Source organism: Argiope bruennichi, chromosome 2 (assembly GCF_947563725.1).
Source record: "Argiope bruennichi chromosome 2, qqArgBrue1.1, whole genome shotgun sequence".
In the NCBI taxonomy this organism is placed as follows: Eukaryota; Metazoa; Arthropoda; class Arachnida; order Araneae; family Araneidae; genus Argiope; species Argiope bruennichi.
Genome location: NC_079152.1, coordinates 89,222,754 through 89,245,951, shown reverse-complemented (window position 1 = coordinate 89,245,951; position 23,198 = coordinate 89,222,754). Strand labels below are relative to the sequence as shown.

At 26.2% G+C, this 23,198-nt stretch overlaps 1 protein-coding gene and 2 long non-coding RNA genes across 3 annotated transcripts in view; all 3 read right to left on the bottom strand.

The window, feature by feature from the left end:
- LOC129961843 (uncharacterized) overlaps positions 1–23,198 on the bottom strand; it is a 45,038-nt gene that overhangs the window by 9,009 nt on the left and 12,831 nt on the right. The gene's annotated exons all lie outside the window — the stretch shown is intronic.
- Positions 868–2,267, bottom strand: LOC129961842 (uncharacterized). Its single transcript, XR_008783837.1, has 3 exons — positions 2,207–2,267; positions 1,615–1,916; positions 868–949 (listed from the first exon to the last, which is right to left on the bottom strand). It is a non-coding gene; the product is annotated as an uncharacterized LOC129961842 (long non-coding RNA).
- On the bottom strand, positions 18,853–20,020 carry LOC129961841 (shematrin-like protein 1). Its single transcript, XM_056075424.1, has 2 exons — positions 19,952–20,020; positions 18,853–19,147 (listed from the first exon to the last, which is right to left on the bottom strand). The coding sequence occupies exons 1-2, from the start codon at positions 19,964–19,966 to the stop codon at positions 18,890–18,892; spliced, it is 273 nt and encodes a 90-aa protein (XP_055931399.1). The 5' UTR covers positions 19,967–20,020; the 3' UTR covers positions 18,853–18,889.

The following is a 23,198-nucleotide window of genomic DNA, read 5'->3' as shown; positions in this document are numbered from 1 at the left end:
TCAAATTTTAGATGTGAGGTTCAAAATTAAATTTATAATACATCATGTGCCAAACTCACTTGAGCCGCACGTTTGAATCTCCACAGTAAATTAATAAATCAAGTGCTCCTGATTTATATACTTTTCTTAAAATTAAAAATAACAACATTTATGATATTTTGATATTTAGAGGGAACTGCTTTTTCAACATCAGTAGGATTGGACTATTGTAAAGATTTCTTCATATGCGTGTATATAGATTTTTTTCCTATTTCGTGATCCATCATTAGCAATATTTTGCATTAATTATACTTAACACAATTAGTTTGTCGAATGATCTATTTATATTATTCAAATTATAAATTAAAAATTACATCCAAGATTTTAGACAAATTTGCTTATATTTTTGTATTTTTTTCTAGATATATATGATGTGCTTATGTGCATTTGAATTTGGTCCCAAGGAACCTCCTTTGATTATTTTTTTAGTATTTATTTACTTTAAAAAAGTTTAACTTTTACTTACTTTACTTTAAAACTTAAAAGTTAACTTTACTTTATTACTTTAAAAGTTTAAAAGTTAACTTTTTGTTACAAAATTAATCTTCTCTGAACCTTCCAGTAGGTTTTACAATGAAGACTAATATGGATTGCATGAAAAAAAAGATACTATTAAATGGTATAAATGGAATTTAATTAGTATATGTTTGTATAATTATTTGTCTAAAATATGCAATATCTCAAAGAAATTTTATACTTTGTAATTCTTTATGTTATTCATTAAACTATTACGTTGATAATGATGACCATTTTTTGTAAAAAGGTGTGAATAAAAGAAGACAAATAATTCATTTGATAGCATTTCTTTATTTTTTTGCAATAATAATTGTTCATTTTTATTTGATTTTTCTAATAATTCTTCGTTTTTGATAATTCTTTTGACGACATTTTAGTCCAAAAATTTGTTGTCCTGTAAAGGAAAGAGGAATTTATTATGCTATGTAAATAACATTTAAAACGATAACAATACATTTAAATAATATTGGTGAACTAATTTACAAAAAAACATAATATTAAAAAATTAAAAAAGAAACGTTCCAAAACGCTTTCCTTAAAGAGCTACTAATAAAGCTATTCACAAATTAATAATCTAAATAACTTTATTAACGTCTTATTATTAATACAAATGCAACTAATTTCAAAAATCTTTAGGATAGGGATATATTACAGTCAATCATTTTTAAAAGAGTTTGAAGAATTTAAAAAATTTTTAGTTTTCTCAATTGCTGCTATTCAGAATTTGAATGAAATGATAATCGCCAAAAAAAAAATTCCTATTATTTTTCTACAAAATACTACTTTTAATACTTGATACTTACTTGAGATACTACTTTTAAAAGAAATACAAATAGAATTTAATTCAAAATATTAAATAAATACTTTTTTATATTTTAGGATATGAAAATATTTGAGTGATCACAAATTATTTAGTCGAGAAATAAAATATAAAATTTAAGAGCATTCTTTCGATATATTAAAAAAAGAAGAATTAATGAAAAAAAAGAGTATGTTCATATTATTTATTTTTTAAATTTATTTTAGAATCTCAATTCATAGAGTGAAAAAAATACTTACCAAATGTTAATTAAATTCATTTAAAAGTGAACTTCGATGTAACTAAGATCTCAAAAATATCTTCCATATCCGAGATAGCCGGTGCCATATCTTCCAAAGTATCCATAGGGTCCATATCCGTAACCGAGTCCATCATATCCGTAATAGGGTGCGTAGGCACCATAGTATCCATTATATCCGAGACCATAAATTCCGTAGGGAACCTCTCCTTTGTAGAAATGTCTGGCGCTCACTCCATCTCCGTATCTGTATGGTATGACCGAGGCGCATGCAACGGCTGCCATAGCCAAAACAAGAGCGATCTACAGAAAGAATCGAGTAATGAGTGAATATCTATTAGTTTGCATAAATGTCTTTGAATTGTCTGTGAATATCTTTTAGTTTGTTTATCTATATATAAAATACATTATATAAATATATTTATTTGAAAAGTAGATGAAGAAATTAAATGTAATATTAAGTTGTATTATGCGAAAATGATATTTATTTTTGGTTTAGACTTAAAGAAATTATCATCCTTATTTGTAATATTTACAAAGACGTATTGGATTCGGAACATTAAATCAGTATTGCAAATTAGAAAATATCTTACCACTACTTTCATCATGTTGGAGTGCCGGATCTTCCTTTGTCCCTTTCTCCTCGCTTTTGCGGTAAAAAGTGTAATAACTTTTTGGATTTGTTCCGTCGTTTATATATACTCGAAAATTCCGCTTGATTGAGCGTTCACACTATTTTCAATGCTAAGAATTTTGATAAAAGATAAAAAAAAATAATGATTATTATTAAGATAAAAATAAATGTATTATGCATAAGTTAACGATAAGAAAAGTTACAGTAGGTCACTTTGATGTTGAGTATTTTGAAAGTTAAAACTGTTTTCTGATAAACATCATGTTTTTAAGAATTCTTTCTTTGCTAATGACAATTGCAAATTAAGCTAAATAACTACAGTGTAGGGACATTCTATTTTATCATTTTTTTTTTCATTTTTTACGCACATTTGGTTTATTTGTTTTAAAATTGAAAATTAATATTCATTAATTTCATCTTTTATCCAAAAATCAATATTAGGAAAATTTTGATAATGCACTTTTATTGAAACTGGATTTATTTTGCTATACAACAATTGCTACGTTTACTAAAAATTAAATGACTTTCTTTTAACATTGCTACGTCATTCGAGATGTCAGAAACGTCTTGACGAGTCCCCGACAAAATTATGAAAACAATACTTTATTAAAATTTCTTATAGACAAAAATATATCAAATACATAACTAATAGTTATTGCCTTATGGAAACTTATCAAAAAATATTTTCTTGGTAATAATTGATTAAATACCCATTATCGATAATGATCTGTTGCAGTTGAGGCATATGACAAAAAGTTTATTTGGTGACTTCTGGAAAGTAGGAAAATTCATCCTTTTCAGTGTTTGACAGTTTGCAGGCTTTGGCGGATAAATTAAACATGAAAACAGTCGTGAAAAATTCTTAATTTGCCAATTTTCTTCCAGGCCGACCATTAAAATAAGTTCGTGCTTTAAAAGGATGGTGTGAATCTTGTAAGAAGACAGTATTTTCATTAGAATACCTGGATTTAAAGCCTATATACAAGTTCCAAATCCTTGCCGAAGTGCAAAATCGAAATATGGCCCATATCTTTGATACTGAATACCGCGAATATCTGTCTAGGTCCAATATGTTAAGTTTCTCAAAACCCTGTAAATTATAATTGCTTTCGAATGAGACTTATTTACTATACATCTCTGAATTTGTTTCTCCTCAAAAATTAATTCATTTTTATATATTAGTTATAGTAATTGTACTATGCCTATGACCTTCGCGGAAGTCCTAGCAATAATTTGGCCAGATTTTATTGCAATCGATGAACGGTACGCAGCGCATAAGATAGGGACAAACACAAATTCCTTTTTATAAATTAGACTAGCTGGTACTCGACGCGTTACTGCCCCAGAAGAAATAATTTTGGAAATATCGTTCGAAATTTGAAATAGCTGTCCTGTTTAATTAGGAATGATAGAAAGAATGATATGTATTTTCTTATCAGCTATGAATATATTCATTGGATTTTAATGATATATGAAGGAAAAGTACAAATATTATTTATTCAACATTTTTTACTTGATTATTCTTCAAGTGCTTTAGGGTAGAAAATATTTTTTTCCGTCGGCAGCAAAAACCAATATAATTCTTGGCTGTCCGACTTGTGAGCATCCAACATACAACTGGCCATGTGAAAAACACGGATTATCTAGATTCAATCCGCACACTTGAAGTGATTGACTTTGCGCCTTGTTGATGGTCATCGAGAATGCAAGTCGAATGGGGATCTGCAATCGTTGGAAATCAAAAGGTATGACGGTGGGAATAATGGGAATGTGTGGAATGAGCACATCTTCTTCCATCGACTTTCTTCCAAGAATAGTTGCCTCGCTTCTTGCCGCATATTCGTCTTTTAGTTCTGATGCGCGTAATCAGGTAGCATATAAAAGTTTACTTTCGATTCTTGCCGCTTGTTGATTTTGAAATTTTGAAGCACGTAAATTTGTAATTCGTAAACGATCTGCTTTATTGCTCGCTTATCGTTCCTCGTTTATTTGAGAAGCTCAAATTGGCTTATTTCTAAGTGCTGCGCTGGTAGATCTATTAAGTGACGAACGTTTGGGGACATATTTTTTTTGTCGAAGCAATCAACACGACATACGTTTGAACTGAAAAATTCCATGATATATAACTTAACTTGATCGGCATTGATAATAATAATTCCATTTTGCATGTGTGAGATAAACATTGAATAACATTTTCGGTTTGCTACGACAAAATACTGTGCACACTGAATGGCAACATCCTGCCGAAATGACTATTCATTAAAAAGAAGAAAAAAATTAGCGCATGCATTAAATATTTTCGTTTTCATTTCTCTCACAATAATTCTCATCAATCATAATAATTTTATTTTGTTTGCTATATCTGCGATTAACTCAGAATGACATGTGTCGTTTATTATTTGTCTTTTGTCAACTGGCAGCTTTAAAATATAACCGAGCAATTGTAAGCAATAAGTTGGCAAAGGTTGATAGCAATCGGTTAAACGGTACGGCATTGCATAAGGTACGAACAAGCAAAAATTCATTTTTATATATTAGATATGATTTTTTTTTCATAGATATTAATTATAACAACACAACCTTGCGACATAATAATGTTTAAAGATTTGAAAAAAAAATAATATCCATAAAATTAATTTGTAAAATTTATTACACTTTCATTCAAAATCTTCAGTTGATCGCATATTAAATGACAGGTTTTAAATTGTATTAATGCTTTTTGTGGTAAATAGGATACATCGTTGCATTACAATTACAAAAAACTACAGATTCTCTCTAAGTTTTCATACCACGTCATCTAAACTATGTTGTATGCAATGATTATCTTTTATAATATATATATATATATATATGGAATTATTTCTTTAAAAAATTAAAATAAAGGAGAAACATAATATTTTATTAATTTGAACCTATATACTAAAAAAATGTTTAATTTTAATGAATTCTCCGAAATTAGCTGCTTAAATGGTATAATGGTATAGGGCTCTAGAGTAAACGTAAAATTTGTTTTATTTTCTTAATGAAAATTAGGAAAGAAAATTTTTGTTTAAATATTGCGTGTCCAAAACTGATGGCTAACAAAGATTAGAAAATTAAATTAAAAATCAAATCGTATTGAAAATAAAAATCTTTTTTTTAAAAAAAATGAATTTACTTGGAAGATGTTGCTTCAATACCAGCCTCCCTTTACTCACGAATGGATTTCCATACATATTCGAAAATTAGAGGTATGTACGAAAGTTTTTACAACAGTGTTTCTTAACCAGATCATGTTTGCATCATGTCTTAACCAGATCATGTTTGCATCTATGAGAGCATTACATTCCTTTCCCCTACAATTTAAAAAAATGAAAAGATAATTAGGCACTTAAAGATGGTTGTAGTGTCCAAACAAATGATTTACCTAATCAGATCAGAGCTCAGCATCAGCCTTCCTTGTATCATATTAAATTTCCAAATAATACAAAAAATCAAAATTAGATATTAGTTATTCTTTGGGATATTTTTTTTAATAATAAAGTTAGTATATAAGTTTATAAATGATGATAATTCATTGTAACATATATTAGTAATTACATATTTCTAATTGTTATATTTTGAAATTGTTAGATTATATCTAGAATTATTTTATGAATTTGGATGTTAAACGTTATGGAACTGCCGAATCCAGAATAGTACTTTTAGCAGCATTGCATACACCTCTTTTGTATTATTAGTAACTAAAATCATTTCATTTCTATATACTTTTTGTTATCTCATTGAACAATGATAATTTCTTGTCCAGATGATGTAAGAATTTCGTGCATGAGAAATATACACTAATTCCTGAACTCAATATTTTTATTATTATATAAGAAAAAAGTAAGACAGAATGAGAAATGTTCATTAGTATTGTTGCCCATATAGAGTTCAAAACTTGAAAAAAGCTACTCTCAACTGTCAAAATTACTTGTGGAATTTCTGGGTAAAAATTCTTCTGAAAACTAGCCGAATGTTATATACAGCGTTGGTATTTTAATTCTTCTATCTTCCCTTCAGAACGATCCCTAAGTAGTAAGCGTACAGATTATGTCTTTAATTCTCAAAAGCGAGCAGAGAAAAAAGAAGGAAACAGAAGTACATTTGTTCTAATTTTACTACGCACATTAACACATATAAGAAAGTATGAATTTCTTTAGATACAAAAGAATTTACGATAGCTCTTTCCTCAAGATATTATATAATTCTCTTGACTCATCATAGTAGAAATATTTGAATTTTTGCAGATAATGGTTTTATATTTTCCATGTGTTTGTTATAATCAACAATTTTATTTCGCGTTTTCACTTGTATGAGTTCAATTGTCAAATTCTGATATCAAATACTTCTATATTAAGAATATTTATTAATATATATGTTCTTTATTTCAAATTATTTTGCTGTTATCATTCATCAGAAAATTTACGCAAATGTCTTGAATTTTCCTCTTATTAATAACTTCCACGAATTAGTGATATCATTTTGCCTAAAATGAAACTTTTCTTAATCAGTATTAGAAATTTCAAATATTTATTTATATCATATTTTCTTTAATAATAGAATCACACAAAGGTTGGCTGTGTAGATGAATAGATCAAATATACGCAAAAAGTGAATATCATTTAAAAGAATTATATTTTGAATTTCTCGAAACTATAAATGTATAAATTAAATTCTTCTTCAACTCGGGCTTCAATTCTTAAAAAATAAAATTATAAATGCTACAATTCTAGGAACTAAAAATTTTCAAAAGATAGATTACACTTAATTATTGCTTTGAGATGCAAACATAAAAATGATTACTTGCTTACTGATGTAGTTCGTTATAAAACTTTTTTCAATAAATATTTCATGATTAACATTTCAATTTTTATAATAAAAGTGTTAGAAAATTTCTTGTAAACATACATAAATTATTATCTGAATTATTTAAAATCTAGACGTACTTTTATTTCATTTCTACTTTAATAACTTCTACATTTTTATATGAAGCACGATATTGTGAATAATTTAATTGTATGCGTATCGTTGTATCTTTTATGCAGATATTTAATGAATTCAAATTCATTGGTGTTCCTGTTGTTTTTTATGGCGCTTTTCATAGACAACCCCCCTGACGAAGTCAACGACTTTAAACCGAGTTTTAGCTTCTCGTTTTCCAGTAGCGCCATTTAAGCCAAAGAGTTCATTTTAGCTACTGAGCTAATGATGCTTCACATCCCTTTTCACGGGACGTACTTCATTCATACATTTCATCCACTCATCCACGGATCGTAATTTAGACCTAAATCAGAGAACGATCACCTCAGACCTAGTACCCCTCCCCCAGTGGCATTGTCTCAACTTGGACTTTGTATCTAAGACAGATTTATACGCACACCAACCACCGTGTACAGAGAGTCTTTGGTTAGCGGATTCAAATTCATAATTTTAATTACCCATGTTTGGAAATATATAAGATGTCAATAAAAAGGCAATTCTTTATCGAAAATAATATAAGCATTTCTGAATACAATTTGTGATTAATTGCTACTTGCTGTGTTAACTTAATGATGGGAAATTATATATTTATGCACGATTAAAATTATATAAGTACAATTTATTATCAAAAATTGGTCTTTACTAAATGCATCTAAAGGTTTTAAGAATTCTATCATTTTGTGATAAATTCGAAGATGCTGTATATTTTTAATTAAAAATACATGTGCATTTAAAAAAAAGAAAAGTGAGGAAGAATGTTCGACTCACAAAAATTAAAAATATGTATGAAATTTGTTAAGAAAAAAAATGAAATATACAAAGCACGGATTCTATCATTTTTAATAAGATTATATAATATAAACATTATATTGCTGCATTGAAGCCAGGCACTCGACTTCCCATGGCCAAAGGGTCATAGCACTTATCTCATTATCAAGAGGTCGTAAGTTCGAATCCCGCTAGAGACAATGCGATTCACTGTTTGTGAAAATATTTTATTCCTTGATTTTATGTTTTCCTTTATTTCCTGTTCCAGCAGATTCTGGAACTTTCTTTAGTTTACCACATAAGTGTTCAGGACTTTTCTTACTGTCTCCAGAAAAGTATTCTGGAACTTTCCCTGTTTGTATAAAAGCAGAGGATCTGTCAGTCACTGTATTCTCAGTTCAGAGTTGAGTTAATAAATTGGCTTAGCTCTACTTCTTGTGTGTGTCATTGCGTTCCACACTAAAGTGCCTACGTGACAATATTTCTCCTAAATATAATGTTATTTGAAAGTATAAAAACAATATTCAAAACACAAAAATGACTCTCTATTTAAAAACAAATAATTGTAACTGGGTGAAGTGTTAAATATTCCATTCTGTAAGCGGCACATGTATTTTTTCCTCAAGACATTTTTAAAATACAACCATTTATTTTAAATTTTAAGTTTCAGTTTAAGTTCAAATTTCAATTTCTAATTAAGTTTCGCAATTGAAAATCGTATTTAAAAAGTGTCATCCGAGACTAACACTTGTTCAGCTTTTATTTGCGATGTTAAATATTAAATATATAATATATCATGTACCTAATCCCCTTGAGCCGTGCACCTTAATGCTCCACAGAAAACTAATACATCTCGTGTTCCTGCTTTATGTGCTTGGCTTAAAATTAAAAAAAATCATTTGCTTTTCTTTAAGATTTAAAGGAAAGTGCTTTGTCAACATCAAAAGAATTATGATACTTGATGTATTTCTTTATATGTGTGTATATATATTTTGTTTATTTCGTATTCTATCTCTAGCAATATTTTGTTTTATTTATATTTAGCAGAGTTAGTTCACCGAATAATCAATTTATTTTACTCCAATTGTAAATTAAAAATTTCGTTAAATTTTTCAAAAACTATTGTGTCTCTCATTGTATTTTTTTCTTCTAACTATGGATGATTTGCATATGCATTTTACCTTTAGCCAGCAGAAACCCCCTTTACCAGTTTTTTTTTACTATTTATTTACTTAAAAATGTTTAAACTGTATTTTTTGGCTAAAAATTTATCTTCTCGGAACCACCCAATATGTTTTACAGTCAAGTAAAACATGGACTGCATGGAAAAAAACTAGATACGACTAACTAAAAGAAATATGTATTTAATTAGTAAACGTTTGTTTAATTATTTGTGTTAAATATAGAAATTCTTAAAGAAAGTTTCTGTTTTGAAATACCTCATGCATGTTATTCATTAAACAATTATGTTAATAATGATGACTGTTTTTCTGAAAAAAGATATTACATAAATGAGACAAATATTTCAATAAAAACAATTCCTTTATTTTTTTGCATTAATAATTCTTCAATTTTTGAAAGTAGATTTTTGTGCCATTTTCTAATAATCGTCTGTTTTTGATAATTCTTGTGATGGTATTCTAGTTCAGAAATTTGCAGTCCTGTAAAAAAAGAAGGAACTTAGTAAATTATTACAATAGCATTTAAAACAATTACACTAATCTTAAATATGATTTGGTTATCTAATTTTACATAAAAATATAAATTTCTAAAAATTTTATCCTGAAAATCTTTTGTTAAAGGACTAGTCATAACATAATAATTGAACTAATTTTACTAACATATTATTATTAATAATAGCAACTAAATTCAAATATTTTAGGATGGGGATAAATAACAGCCAATATTTTTTAAAGCGTTTGATGAATCTAAAGAATTGTTAGTTATTTCCATTGTTTTTATTCAGTTAGATAATTTAAATAAAATGAATAATCTGCACGGAAATTTGATTTTTTTTCCTATTGGAGTGTTAAAACTAATTAATATCAATTATTCTTACAAAATAGTTAAACATAATTTATGCATTTGAGATGATACTTTTAAGTGTATTATAAATATAATTGAATCCCAAAATTATCAAATGAATAATTTTCATCTTTCCAAATCTGAATATATTTAAAGGAACCACAAATTATTTAGTCGAGAAATAAAATATTAAATTTAAGAGGATCATTTCGATATAAAAAGGAGGAGTTCAAGAAAAACCAAATCAAGATTATGTTAGACTTCTTTATTTTTATTTTTTTTAATTTATTTTAGAATCTCAATTAATAGAGTTAAAAAAAATACTTACCAAACGCTGATGAAATTTGCTTAAAATTGAATTCAGTAGTAATTAAGATCTCAAAAGTATCTTCCATATCCGAGATAGCCGGTGCCATATCTTCCAAAGTATCCATAGGGACCATATCCGTAACCGAGTCCATCATATCCGTAATAGGGTGCGTAGGCACCATAGTATCCATTATATCCGAGACCATAAATTCCGTAGGGAACCTCTCCTTTGTAGAAATGTCTGGCACTCACTCCATCTCCGTATCTGTATGGTATGACCGAGGCGCAAGCAACGGCTGCCATAGCCAAAACAAGAGCGATCTATAGAAAGAATCGAATAATAAGTGAATATATTTTAGTTAGAGTAAAAGTTAGGGAGAAAAAGGTTTCTTTTACATCTTTCGTTACAAATTAGCAAGTAGGAAAATTTCCTTTCTTATTTGTAAAATAAACATAAGATTTGATTAAATATTTGTAGAAATCAAAAATTTAAGTGAAATAAGTATAATGTTACAATTAATAAAATTTATTAAATGAAATAAATATCAAAATATATTATTTGAAATTCAATTGATCTTAGCCTTGCTAATTTTTTTATTTCCTAGCTGTCGTTTAAATTCACATTTCTCAATCATTTACATGAAATGAATGATGACGTGAAACTTAATAATTATTCATTAGAAATTTATCGCATATTCTTTTTAATTTTCCTCTTATATATAGCTTGCAAGAATTAATTAATTTTGCATAAAAGAATTTTTATTAATCAGCATTAGTTATTTTTAATTACGTTTACTCACTTTGATTTCAATATTTATTATTCATTTTAACTTTCATTCAAGATCCAACTATTTATATATAAAATACACCAGATAAATATATTTATTTCAAAGATAGATGAAAAATATAAATTTATATTAAAATGGATTATGATAAAATGGTATTTAGTTTTGGTTTAAAGGTAAAGAAAATTTTTTCATCTTTATTCGTAACATTTACAAAGACGTGATTTGTATAGTATATCAGTATTAGAAATTAGAAAATATCTTACCACTAATTTCATCATGTTGGAGTGCTGGATCTTCCTCTTTTCCTTTCTTCTCACTTTTGAGGTATTAAGTATGATAACTTTTTGGTTTTGTACCGTTGTTTATATATACTCGAAAATTTCGGTTGACTGAGTGTTCACGCTATTTTCAATGTTAAGAATTTTGATGAAAGATAAAAAATAATGATTAAGATTAAGATAAAAATATTTGTATTATTCATAAGTTGGTGATAATACGTTACAGTAGGTCACTTTGATGTTGAATATTTTGAGCTTTAAAACTTTTTCTGATAAACAACATGCTTTTTTAAAAACATTCTTTCACTTCTCATGATAATTGCAAATTAAACAAACTGTCAGATTGTTAGAACTTTCTGATTTACATGTTTGATCTTTTTTTTACACAAATGTTACTTAATTGTTTTAAAATTTAAAATCCACATTCATCATTTTTATCTATAATTCAAAAATCAATATTAGAAAGTGTCGAAATATTGCATTTATTGAAATGTGGTTTACTTTACAATGTAACAATTGCTGCTTGTAACATTTATTAAATGCAACAATTGAGACTTGGTACCAGGAGTTAAAGGATTTTTTCTCACATTGCTAAGTCATTTGAAGTGTCATCTGAACAAAGTTGATTTTCGAGAGTGTAGACAAAATTACGAAAATAAAATCCTTTAATAAAAATTCTATTAGACGAAAATGTATCAAATACATGATTAATAGTTGTTTCCTAAATGGAACTTATAAAAAAAAAATTTCTTATGAATAAGTGATTTTATATCCATTGAAGATAACAATTGGTTACAGTCGTAGCATATAAAGAAAAAATTATTTGCTGATTTTTGGGGAGCTTACTTATGGAATTTACTATCCAATTTCTTACTGTTTGCAGGCTCTGGCGGATATACTAATTACTAAAACAATCGTTGAATTTAAAAACTTTCTTCCAGCACATCCTTTAAAATAAACACTTGCTTTTAAAGGGTAGTGAGAAACTTGTAAGAAAACAAACTTTTAATTAAGATGCCTAGATTTAAAACCTATCTTTTACCTCCGAACCAAAATACAAAATTGAATTTTAGCCAAAGGGTTTGATAATATCTTTCTATACCAATATATTTTTAACTCCAATGTGTCAAGTTTCTCAAAATCTTGTAAATTCCAACAGCTTTCAAATGAGTCTTCAATAAATTATATTAGTTTTTATAAAGGATTTTTTATTTCCTTTGCTATACATCCCTGAATTCGGCTTTCAACCAAAATTAAAATTCCGGAAGGACTATATTTGCTCCTGATATCAAATCACTGTCTACCTTTAGCTAATTTGTACCAAAAAAAAATTTGAAGCCAAATAAAAAAAGTCGAATTTCTAATATATTTTAAACATATAAGAACAAATCTACAACATCTTCATGTCATTTCTCATCATATTTTCATTTCACAATTGTCTTTAAGAAAAGTTGATTATAACTCAAAATTCTTATGAAATTTCTCAAGGACATAATATTTTTTGCAGAGTTAAAAGAATTAAATTATTCATAAAATTAATTTGTAAAGTTACACTTTTAATCAAAATCATCAGCTGATAATAATAATTTGAATAATGCTCGTTTTAAATTGTATAGATGTTATAAACTACAAACACTTCCTGTACTTTCATGTCACGTCAGCTGAACCACACTTTAATAATTTTCACTATTATGTATGTAATTATATCTTTTATATCTATGTCTAATTTACTTCTTTAAATAAAATTAAAATGATTAAAAGATATAATACTTCTATGCTTTGAATCTTTATTATTTTGATCCAGTATAATAAAAAAAAATTTAATTTTAAGAAATGCTCTGAAAACAGCTATTTAGAGTGAAAGAGCTCAATCGAGAATCGTAAAATTCATTTTATGCTGTGAGAGAAAATATTTCTTTAAATGCTGTGTGTCCAGGACTGATGGCTTACGGAAATTAGAAAATTAAAATTCAAACCAGATCATATCGAAAGAAAATTATTTTTAAAAAATTCAGTTTATGGAAGATGCTGAAAACAATAGTATAAATACAGGTGTCAAATTCCTCAAGGATGGATTTTTATAGTTTCTCAATTCAACTTCTCAATTTCTCAACTCATGCTTGCAGTTCCGATAGTTACAATAGATTGTTCCCCAGTATTTCAGAATTTATTTTACTTACCATTTAAGAATGGAATAGTATAGTACTTTAGTAATTTTGGTTGATCGCAGTGGCCAAACAAATGGTTTTTATAATCAGGGCAATTAATGCTTAACATTAACATTTCTAGTATCATATTTAACTGTCATAAAACCAAGAATAAAAATTAGATATTAGTTATCCTTTAGGAGATATTTAATAAAAAAGTGTCAATTACATACTTATAAATCATGATGATAAATTGCAATGATTATTTTATATCAATTGCCCTTTTCAAATTCCGTGATTACACCTTGAATTATTCTATGAATTTGGATAACAAACTTTGAAGAACTGCCGAACAACTAAATATTATTTTAAGCTGCATTGCATAAATTTTATATTTATTATTTTTAAACATTTTTTTTTTCATTTCCACACAGGTTTTGTTATCTCATTGAATAGGGATAGTTTTCTGTCCAAATTATGCATTAATTTCGTGCTTGAGAAATATTGACTCAGTGTTGATTTCAGAGTTATCAACATTAAATAAGAAAAAGTGTGTTAGAATGTGAAATGCTCATCAGTATTGTTGTCCACATAGTGTGTAAACATTGGAACAAGAACTATTCTTAATGTCAAAAATACTTGTACAAATGTACAAATTTCTGAGTAAAAATTATTCTGAAAATTATGAGAATATTATATATGAGGTTTGCATTTGTATTCTTGCATATTCCCTTCAAAGCGATGCATAAGTAGTAAGCGTACAGATTATACCTTTAAAAAAATAGCTCTAAAAAAGGTGTAGTGGAAAAAGAAAGAAACAAAAGCATATTTACTCCATTTTTATTAAGCACATTAACACATATACAGAAGAAAGTGTGAATTTTTTTATATACTAAAGAATTTATGCAGCTCCCTCAGCAAGGCAAAATACAAATCTCTTTTCTAATCATTGTGAGAATATTCTGAATTTTGGTCGCTTACGATGCTGTATTTTCATTGAGTTTGTTATTATCTTCAATTCCATTTTTGTATTTTCACACATCTATATTCAATTTACAAATTCCATCCTCAAATATTACTTTATTTAAATAACATAGTTAAGAATAAAGTATTTACAAAAAACCTATTCAATACATTTTCTAAGTTACTTGGCTTTCATTAACTATTGTTGTAAATTTAGAAGTTCACAAATCCCAACATTTCATATTCGCTTTTATAGGCTCCATTCAAATTACACTACAGATAATTACTTCGAGCACAACATGTTAAGTAAAAAATTTTTTTAATCCAAAACATTTCTGATCACACTGAACATAGAGGTTAAAATCGAAATTCAAAGGGTAGTGGGCTCTTCGACATTTGCTTTTCCATATGCTCGGTGTCCTGTTGAAATAATGTAATATAGCCTTTTATAATAGAATCGTCCAGAGGTTGGTTGGGAAAGTTTGTAGAGAAAATATGAACAGCAGAAAGGTACTGTTAAAAAAATTAAATGTTGAATTTCTCGAAACTACAAATATATAACGTAAATGTTTTTTCAACTCGCACTTCAATTCTTAAGGAATAAAGATATTAATGCTGCGATTTTCAGAATTGAAGTTTCTCAAAAGGAACTTTTCACTTAGGTATTATTTTAAAAAGTAAACATAAAAATGATTAAATTGCCTACTGATATAGTGGTTTATAAAACTTCTTCTAAAAATATTTAATAACTCACTTTTTAACACTTGTGATACAAAGGTTGGAGAATATGCTTTTAAACACTTATTAACTTGCATTAAATTAGTTTACTGAATCATTTGAAATATCGCCGTATTTTTATTCCATTGCAAATCTAAAAACTACGACAATGTTGGCTGAACTAGGTTTTTTGAATTATTTAACTTTATGCATGTCGTGGTATCTCTTCTACAAATATTTAATGAATTCAAATTCATAATTTAAATAATCACACGTGCTCGGGATTATATAACATTTCGATGAAAAGTTAATTCTTTATTCTAAATACTGCAACAAATTCTGAATGCAGTTTAGAATTTAATGCTTCATGTTGTGTTAATTTTATGAGGTAAACATACAAGTCTATGTAACAACAAAATAGTAGAGGTACAATTTATTATCTAAACTTAGTCTTCTATAAACATCTCTAGAAGATTTAAGCATTCTATTATTTTGTGACTAATATGAAAATACTGTATTTTTTAAATAAAAATTTATGTAAATTTTCAAAAGAAAAACATACTCTAAATCTTCTAAATATGTATGAAATTTGTTAAGAATAACATTAAAAGAGCAACACATCAATTTTATCGTTTTAAAAATATTAAACGAGTATTTCTCCAAAATATAATAATATATGAAAATATAAAAATATACCATAAAACACGAAAATTACTATTTTTTTAAACAACGTGTAATTATTTATAAGCAAATCTTTTTTGATATAAAAAAATAATAACGAGGAATTTTTACTGGGATGTGTGTCAAAATTTTTAAATTTTGCAGTAAAAGTATTTTTTTCTCAAAGCTTTTTTTTAAAAAAAACAACCATTTGTTTTGATTTTTAAGTTTAACTTTCAGTTATATTTGAAATTGATATTGGCAACTTAAAATCATGTTTAAAACACGTCATCCAATATTAATATGTGCTCAAGTTCTCGTTCATAAGTTCAAAATTTATAAAATATTTGTCTGATAGTCTAATTATAAAAAAAATTTGCCTGATACATTATGTACCAAAGTTACTTGTGCCGGTTGTTTTAATACTCCACACTTAACACTTAACACCACACCACACCTCCGTTTCTAGAGCTCATGTGGTCCCTTTCCAGTTTGGTATATTTAAATACTCCACAAAAAATTAATATATCTTGTATTCCTTCTTTATGTACTTTTCAATTTCTAACTAAGAAAGTCAACATAAATTCATATTTAAAACGCGCCATCCAGTACTAATATGAGCTCAAGTTCTAGTTAGGATTGTAATATATGATGCAGTATGTGACAACTCATTTGAATCAAAATTAATATATCATCTGCTCCTGCTTTAAGTATTTTACTTAACCCTTTAAAGGGACATTTTTTTCTAGACTTGGTATATTAAAATATTTTTGGGATTGAGATTGGCATAAGAAAAGTGATTCCTTTAACTTATTAGATAAATTTAATTGGATCGATTAATTAATTTGATTAATTAGTGGATTATTTTGATTAATTAATTAATTAATTTGATTAATTAGTGGATTAATTTGATTAATTAAGTAATTAATTTGATTAATTAAGTAATTAATTTGATTATTTAGTGGATTAATTTGATTGATTAATTAATTAATTTGGTTATTTAGTGGCTTAATTTGATTAATTAATTAATTAATTTGATTATTTAGTGGATTAATTTGATTAATTAATTAATTTGATTATTTAGTGGATTAATTTGATTACTTAATTAATTTGATTATTTAGTGGATTAATTTGATTAATTAATTAATTTGATTATTTAGTGGATTAATTTGATTAATTAATTAACTTAATCAATTCCTTAATTTGTTTAAATAATAATTAAGTAACAAATTAAAACATGGAATTTTGTGCGAGATAAGGAACTGAAGAATCTAAGTTTCTGTCTTATTCAAAAATACGTCAGAGCTTATCCCAATCTATATAACTTCCTTCGAAGATTGATAAATTTGGTGGGAAGCGTACTTCCCATGGCACTTGAAAGAATTAAAATAAAAATTTAAAAAAAACATTTATGATACTTTAAAATTTAAAGGAAAGTGCCTTGTTAGCATTAGTAGGATTGTGATACATGTATGTATTTATTCATATGTATGTAAATAAATGCTCTTTACTCCGCACTCTATCACTTACACTATTTTATATCATTTATATTTAACACAGCTAGATCACCGAATGATCGATATATTTTACTCCAGCTGTAAATTAAAAATTCCATTCAAAATTTCTAGACAAATATTTGTCTCTCACTGATTTTGTTTTTTCTTAATGAGACTTTACCTTTAATAATGTGACTTTACCTTTGGTCACAAGAAATCTCCTGTGGTATTTGTTTGATTATTTATTTACTTAAACAAGCTTTAAATTATATTTTTTGGCGAAAACCTTTTCTTCTCAGGACCACCCAATATGATTTACAATCAAGTAAAATATGTATTTTATGGAAGAATTCATGAAATAGGTATTTATTTAGTTAATGTTTCTACAATTATTTGTTTGAAATATACAATCTATTAAAGAACGTTTATGATTGGAAATTCTTTATGCGTGTTATTCATTCAACTTTTAAGTTGATAATAATGACCATTTTTTGTAAAATTATATTACAAAAATGAGACAAATAATTCAATTAACAGAATTTCTTTATTTTTTGCATTAATAATTCTTCACTTTTTTAAAGTAAATTTTGCTTCTTTTTTTCTAATAAATCTTCGTATTTGTTGATTCGTTTGATGATATTCTAGTTCAGACATTTACAGCCCTGTAAAAGAATAAAGAGATTAATAAACAATATAAATAACATTTAAAATAATAAAAATTAATAAGATTTGTGATAATAATTTAAAAAAAAATACAAACTTAAAAAAAATTCCTGAAAGTATTATTCTAAAATTGCTACCTTAAAAGGATACTCATAAAACTACTCACAACTTAAGAGTCAAAGTAGTTTTAACAAAATATTATTATTAATACAATGGCAACAAAATTCAAATATCATTAGAATGAGAATATATTACAGTGAAAGATTTTTAGGAGGGTTTGAAGAATTTAAATTATTATCATTTTTTTTCTCTTGCTCTTATTCACTTAGAAAATTTAAATAAAATGAATAATCTGTATTAAAAATTTTCTATTTTTTCTTAAAAAGTGATAAAAAAATTAATATCATTTATTCTGACAAAATTTCAGTTAAACAAAACTTACTCACTTGAGGTTTTACTTTTAAAAGTACTACATATAATTTAATATCAATATGATTCAATGAATAATTTTTATATTTTAAGACGTGAATATATTTCAGAAATCACAATTATTTAGTCGAGAAATAAAATTTTAAAAGCATTCTTTCAATATATAAAAAGAAAACAAAACTATAACTATAAAATTAAATAAACAGTATGTAAATCTTATTTATTTTTAAAATTTATTTTAAAAATAAAAAAGAAGAATTTAAGAGAAACAAATAAAAATATGTTAGTCTTATTTATTTTTTAAATTTATTTTAGAATCTCAATTAATAGAGTGAAAAAAATACTTACCAAATGTTGATTAAATTTACTGAAAATTGAATTCAGTAGTAATTAAGATCTCAAAAGTATCTTCCATATCCGAGATAGCCGGTGCCATATCTTCCAAAGTATCCATAGGGACCATATCCGTAACCGAGTCCGTCATATCCGTAATAGGGTGCGTAGTTATAGGCACCATAGTATCCATTATATCCGAGACCATAAATTCCGTAGGGAACCTCTCCTTTGTAGAAATGTCTGGCATTCACTCCATCTCCGTATCTGTATGGAATGAGCGAAGCGCAAGCAACGGCTGCCATAGCCAAAACAAGAGCGACCTATATAAAAAATCCAGAAATAAGTGAATATTTTTTCATTTAAGTAAACATTATATATATATATATATATATATATATATATATATATATATATATATATATATATATATATATATATATATATATATATATATATCATAAAAATAACTTTCATTTGATACAATATTTATAGAATTTAATTTAAGTGAAGTTGGCATTGGGATACAATGAATAAAATTTAAAAAATGAAATCAATATGGAAATATTAATGAAATTAATACAGAAAATATAACTGACCGTAGCAATGGTAGCAAATGGTCTTTTTTTTATTATTATCATTTTTTAGCTCTTGTTTAATTTTAAATTTCTCAATAATTTGGTACATTTATAGGAAATTATTTTATATAAATTATAGAAAATATTTATATAAATTATTTTTCATGAGAAATTTATCTTTTTGTTGAATTTACTTCTTATTTATGACTTGCATGAATCAGTTAACCAATTTTGCATTAAATGGAATTTTTTTTAACCTCTATTAGAACTTTTGTAATCACATTTCTCAACTTTTGTTTTAGTATTTAATTTTCAGTGGGACATCCATTCGCAATTCTTTCGTTTATATATATAAAAAATAGTATATATATATTTGAAACGTAGACGAAAAATGTAAATTTACATTAAACTGTAATATGCTAAAATGGTATTCGTTTTTGTATAAAGGAAAAGAAATAAAGAAATTATCATCCTCTTTATTTGTAACATTTACAAATACGTAGAGCATCTGTAGTTTATATTCGTATTAGAAATCAAAAAGTATCTCACCACAAATTTCATCATGTTGGAGTGCCGGATCTACCTTCGTTCCTTTCTCTTCACTTTTGCGGTATTAAGTATGATAACTCTTTGATTGTGTTCCGTCCTTTATATATACTCGAGAATTTCGCTTGACTGAGTGTTAACGCTATTTTACATGCTAGGAATTTTGATGAAAGATAATAAGTGATGATTAAAATAAAGATAAAATTAAATGTATAAGTTAGCGATAAGACGTTAGAGTAGCTCAGTTTGATGTTGATTATTTGAGAATTAAATCAATTCTGATAAACTTCATGTTTTTTTAAAAACATTACTTCATTCTTAATGATAATTGCAAATTAGGCAGCACTATCATATTGTAGTAACATTCGGTTTTATCTTTTTTTTTCTGATCCTTTTAGGCAAATTTTTTTTATTTATTTTAAAATTGAATATTAGTATCCTTTATATTTATCTTTTTTCCAGATATGATTATTAAAAAGGGTCGAAACTGTATTTTTATTGAAATTCGATTTACTTTATTATGCATGAATTGCTGCTTGGTACCGAAAATTAAACGGATTTTTTTCTTACGTTGCTACGTTCAATCTTCGAGATTCGGGAACAGCCTTGAAACTTTTACTTACTGTTATCTAAATTAGCTTTTGACTTAATTAAATTAGTAGTTAACTTACTATTTAACTTAATTTAAATTTAGTGCCGGGAACAATGTGAATAAATATCTTTAATAAACTTTCTGATTGACAAAAATGCATCAAATACGTAGTTGAAAGTTATTGCCTGAGCTGAAACGGAAACTTAGCACTTTTTTCTAAGTAATAAGTGTTTAAATTTCCATTGACGATGATGATCAGTTACAGCTTAACATATAGAGAATAGTTATTTGATAACTTCTGGGAAGTAGTGAAAATCATCCTGTCCATTCATACTATTTTAATATTGAGTACCAGTAATACCATTCTAGCTCCATTGTATCGAGTTTTTCAAACCAAACTAAATTCCAACAGCTTTCAAATAAGTCATCGATAAACTATATCAGTGTTCTAGGAGAAATTTAATATTTCGTTTGTTTTACCACCTTGAATTTTGATTTCATCAAAAATGAAAATTCTAGGAGTGCCATTTTCGTTCCTTATTTTAATGTGCTGTCCACCTTGAGACAGTTTCAACAATAGAGAAAATTTTAAAGCTAAATAAGAAAAGTTGAATTTCTATTATATTCGACTTTTATATTCATCAAATCTACTTATTATATTCTACAAATATCTTCATATCCCAAAAAAATCATGTTGGTGGATTTTGTGGTCTTTTTGTTGAATGTCTATTTCGAAATTTCCAATTTCAATGTTGTTTTAGTAAAAATAGGCAAACTATCTTCTGAACTATAATATTGGTACTGTTAATGTAAAGGTTGCTATTTTATGACCTTGAAAACCGGATTATTACCAACATTAAGAATTTGAATTCAAATTATTAAATTAACTGTCATAACTTTTGGAGATACAATTAATTAAATTCCGGATTATACAAGGAATTATTAAAAACTGATATTTTTTTTCCAAACTAGTATAAAGCCATGTTTATAGTTGAGCATATGGTTAAATAATTCAATTAATATTTTAAATAAAATTCATTCAGCAACAGCAGTTAATAGGTCATCAACTAATGAATTTCATTTATCTATCCAACTATTTCTGGCTAATTTGTCATAAAGACATTTTAAATAAAAATAAATTTAAATGTTAATTTTTTGCATGAAACATTCAAATTTTGAAGTTTATTATTAAAGATTGATGAACTCTTTGAGTATCATCCTCAGCAAAAAAAATCTTTAATTTGATCAATACCTTTTCATAAAAGATTAAAGTTACTCATTTCAATAAAAATCTTTAAAAAATAATATCGTTAAGTGTATCATGATAGAATTAAAAGTTATTAGATACTCTAATTGATGTTAAACTTATTGCTTTTGACTTTCATGAATTTTTTACCTAAATATAAACAATAATTTCACTTCGAAACTTTTTAATGTTAATTATAACTAATCTTGTATAAAATTAATCAGAATATCATGATGATGCACTTTAAATATCCGATAAAGTATTCTTTAATCGTTGTATCTTTTCACACAAAGAGTTCAAAATATATCATATTATGGTGGTTGGATAAAAGGGAATAGATTTAATTATTTATTAAAGAGTTTATATTTATTAAATCTATGTCAACAGGCAAATTTAATTTTTTCAATATCATTTTACTATTGTCTTTGAGAAAAATTGATCATAACACAAAATTCTTCTGGTATTACTATAGGACATAATAATGTTTGAAAAAAATTATTATGTCCTTAAAATCCTTATGATCATTAAGTAATCTTTATCCTTATAAAAATTATATCCTTATCCTTATCCTTATAAAAATTATTATATCCTTACAATCATTAAAAATATTATCAATTAAAAAAAATTGGTAATATTCATAATGTTAATTTGTAAAAAATTATTACACTTTTATTCAAAATCAGCAATTGATGACTTATTAATGATGAGGTTTTATATTGTAGAAATGCTATTTGTGTTAAATACTCCCTAATCTTTAATATCACGTCACCTGAACTATGATTATGTAAATATTGTCTCTTGTATATATATATATATATATATATATATATATATATATATATATATATATATATATATATATATATATCGAAATTATTTCTTGAAATAAAATGCAAATAGTGAAAAGACATTTTATTAATTTAAACTTTATTATTTTAATCCAAGATGCTAAAAAAATATTTAATTTTAATATTTTAATGAATACTGTGAAATTAGATGCTTAAATGTTGTAGGGCTCTAGCGAGGAGCGTAAAATTTATTTTATCTTCTAAATGAAAATATTTCCTTAAATGTTGCGTATCCAGGAGTGATGGCTTACAAAGATTAAATTAAAAACAAAATCATATTAAACGCAAAAAAGTTTTTTTTTAATAAGTTTTCTTCAAAGTTGTTAAAAACAGTTGCATCAATATAAGCGTCACTTTCCTGACGAATGGATTTCAATACATATTCGAAAGTTAGTGATGTGTTTGAAAGATTTTTGTACGAACAGTGATGCTTGAAATTCCTATGGAAATATTAGATTGAACTTTTCACGTTCCATACCATATAAAAAAATGAAAACATAATTAGGCACTTACGGATGGTCGTAGTGACCAAACAAATGGTTTAACTAATCACAGCAGTGTTCA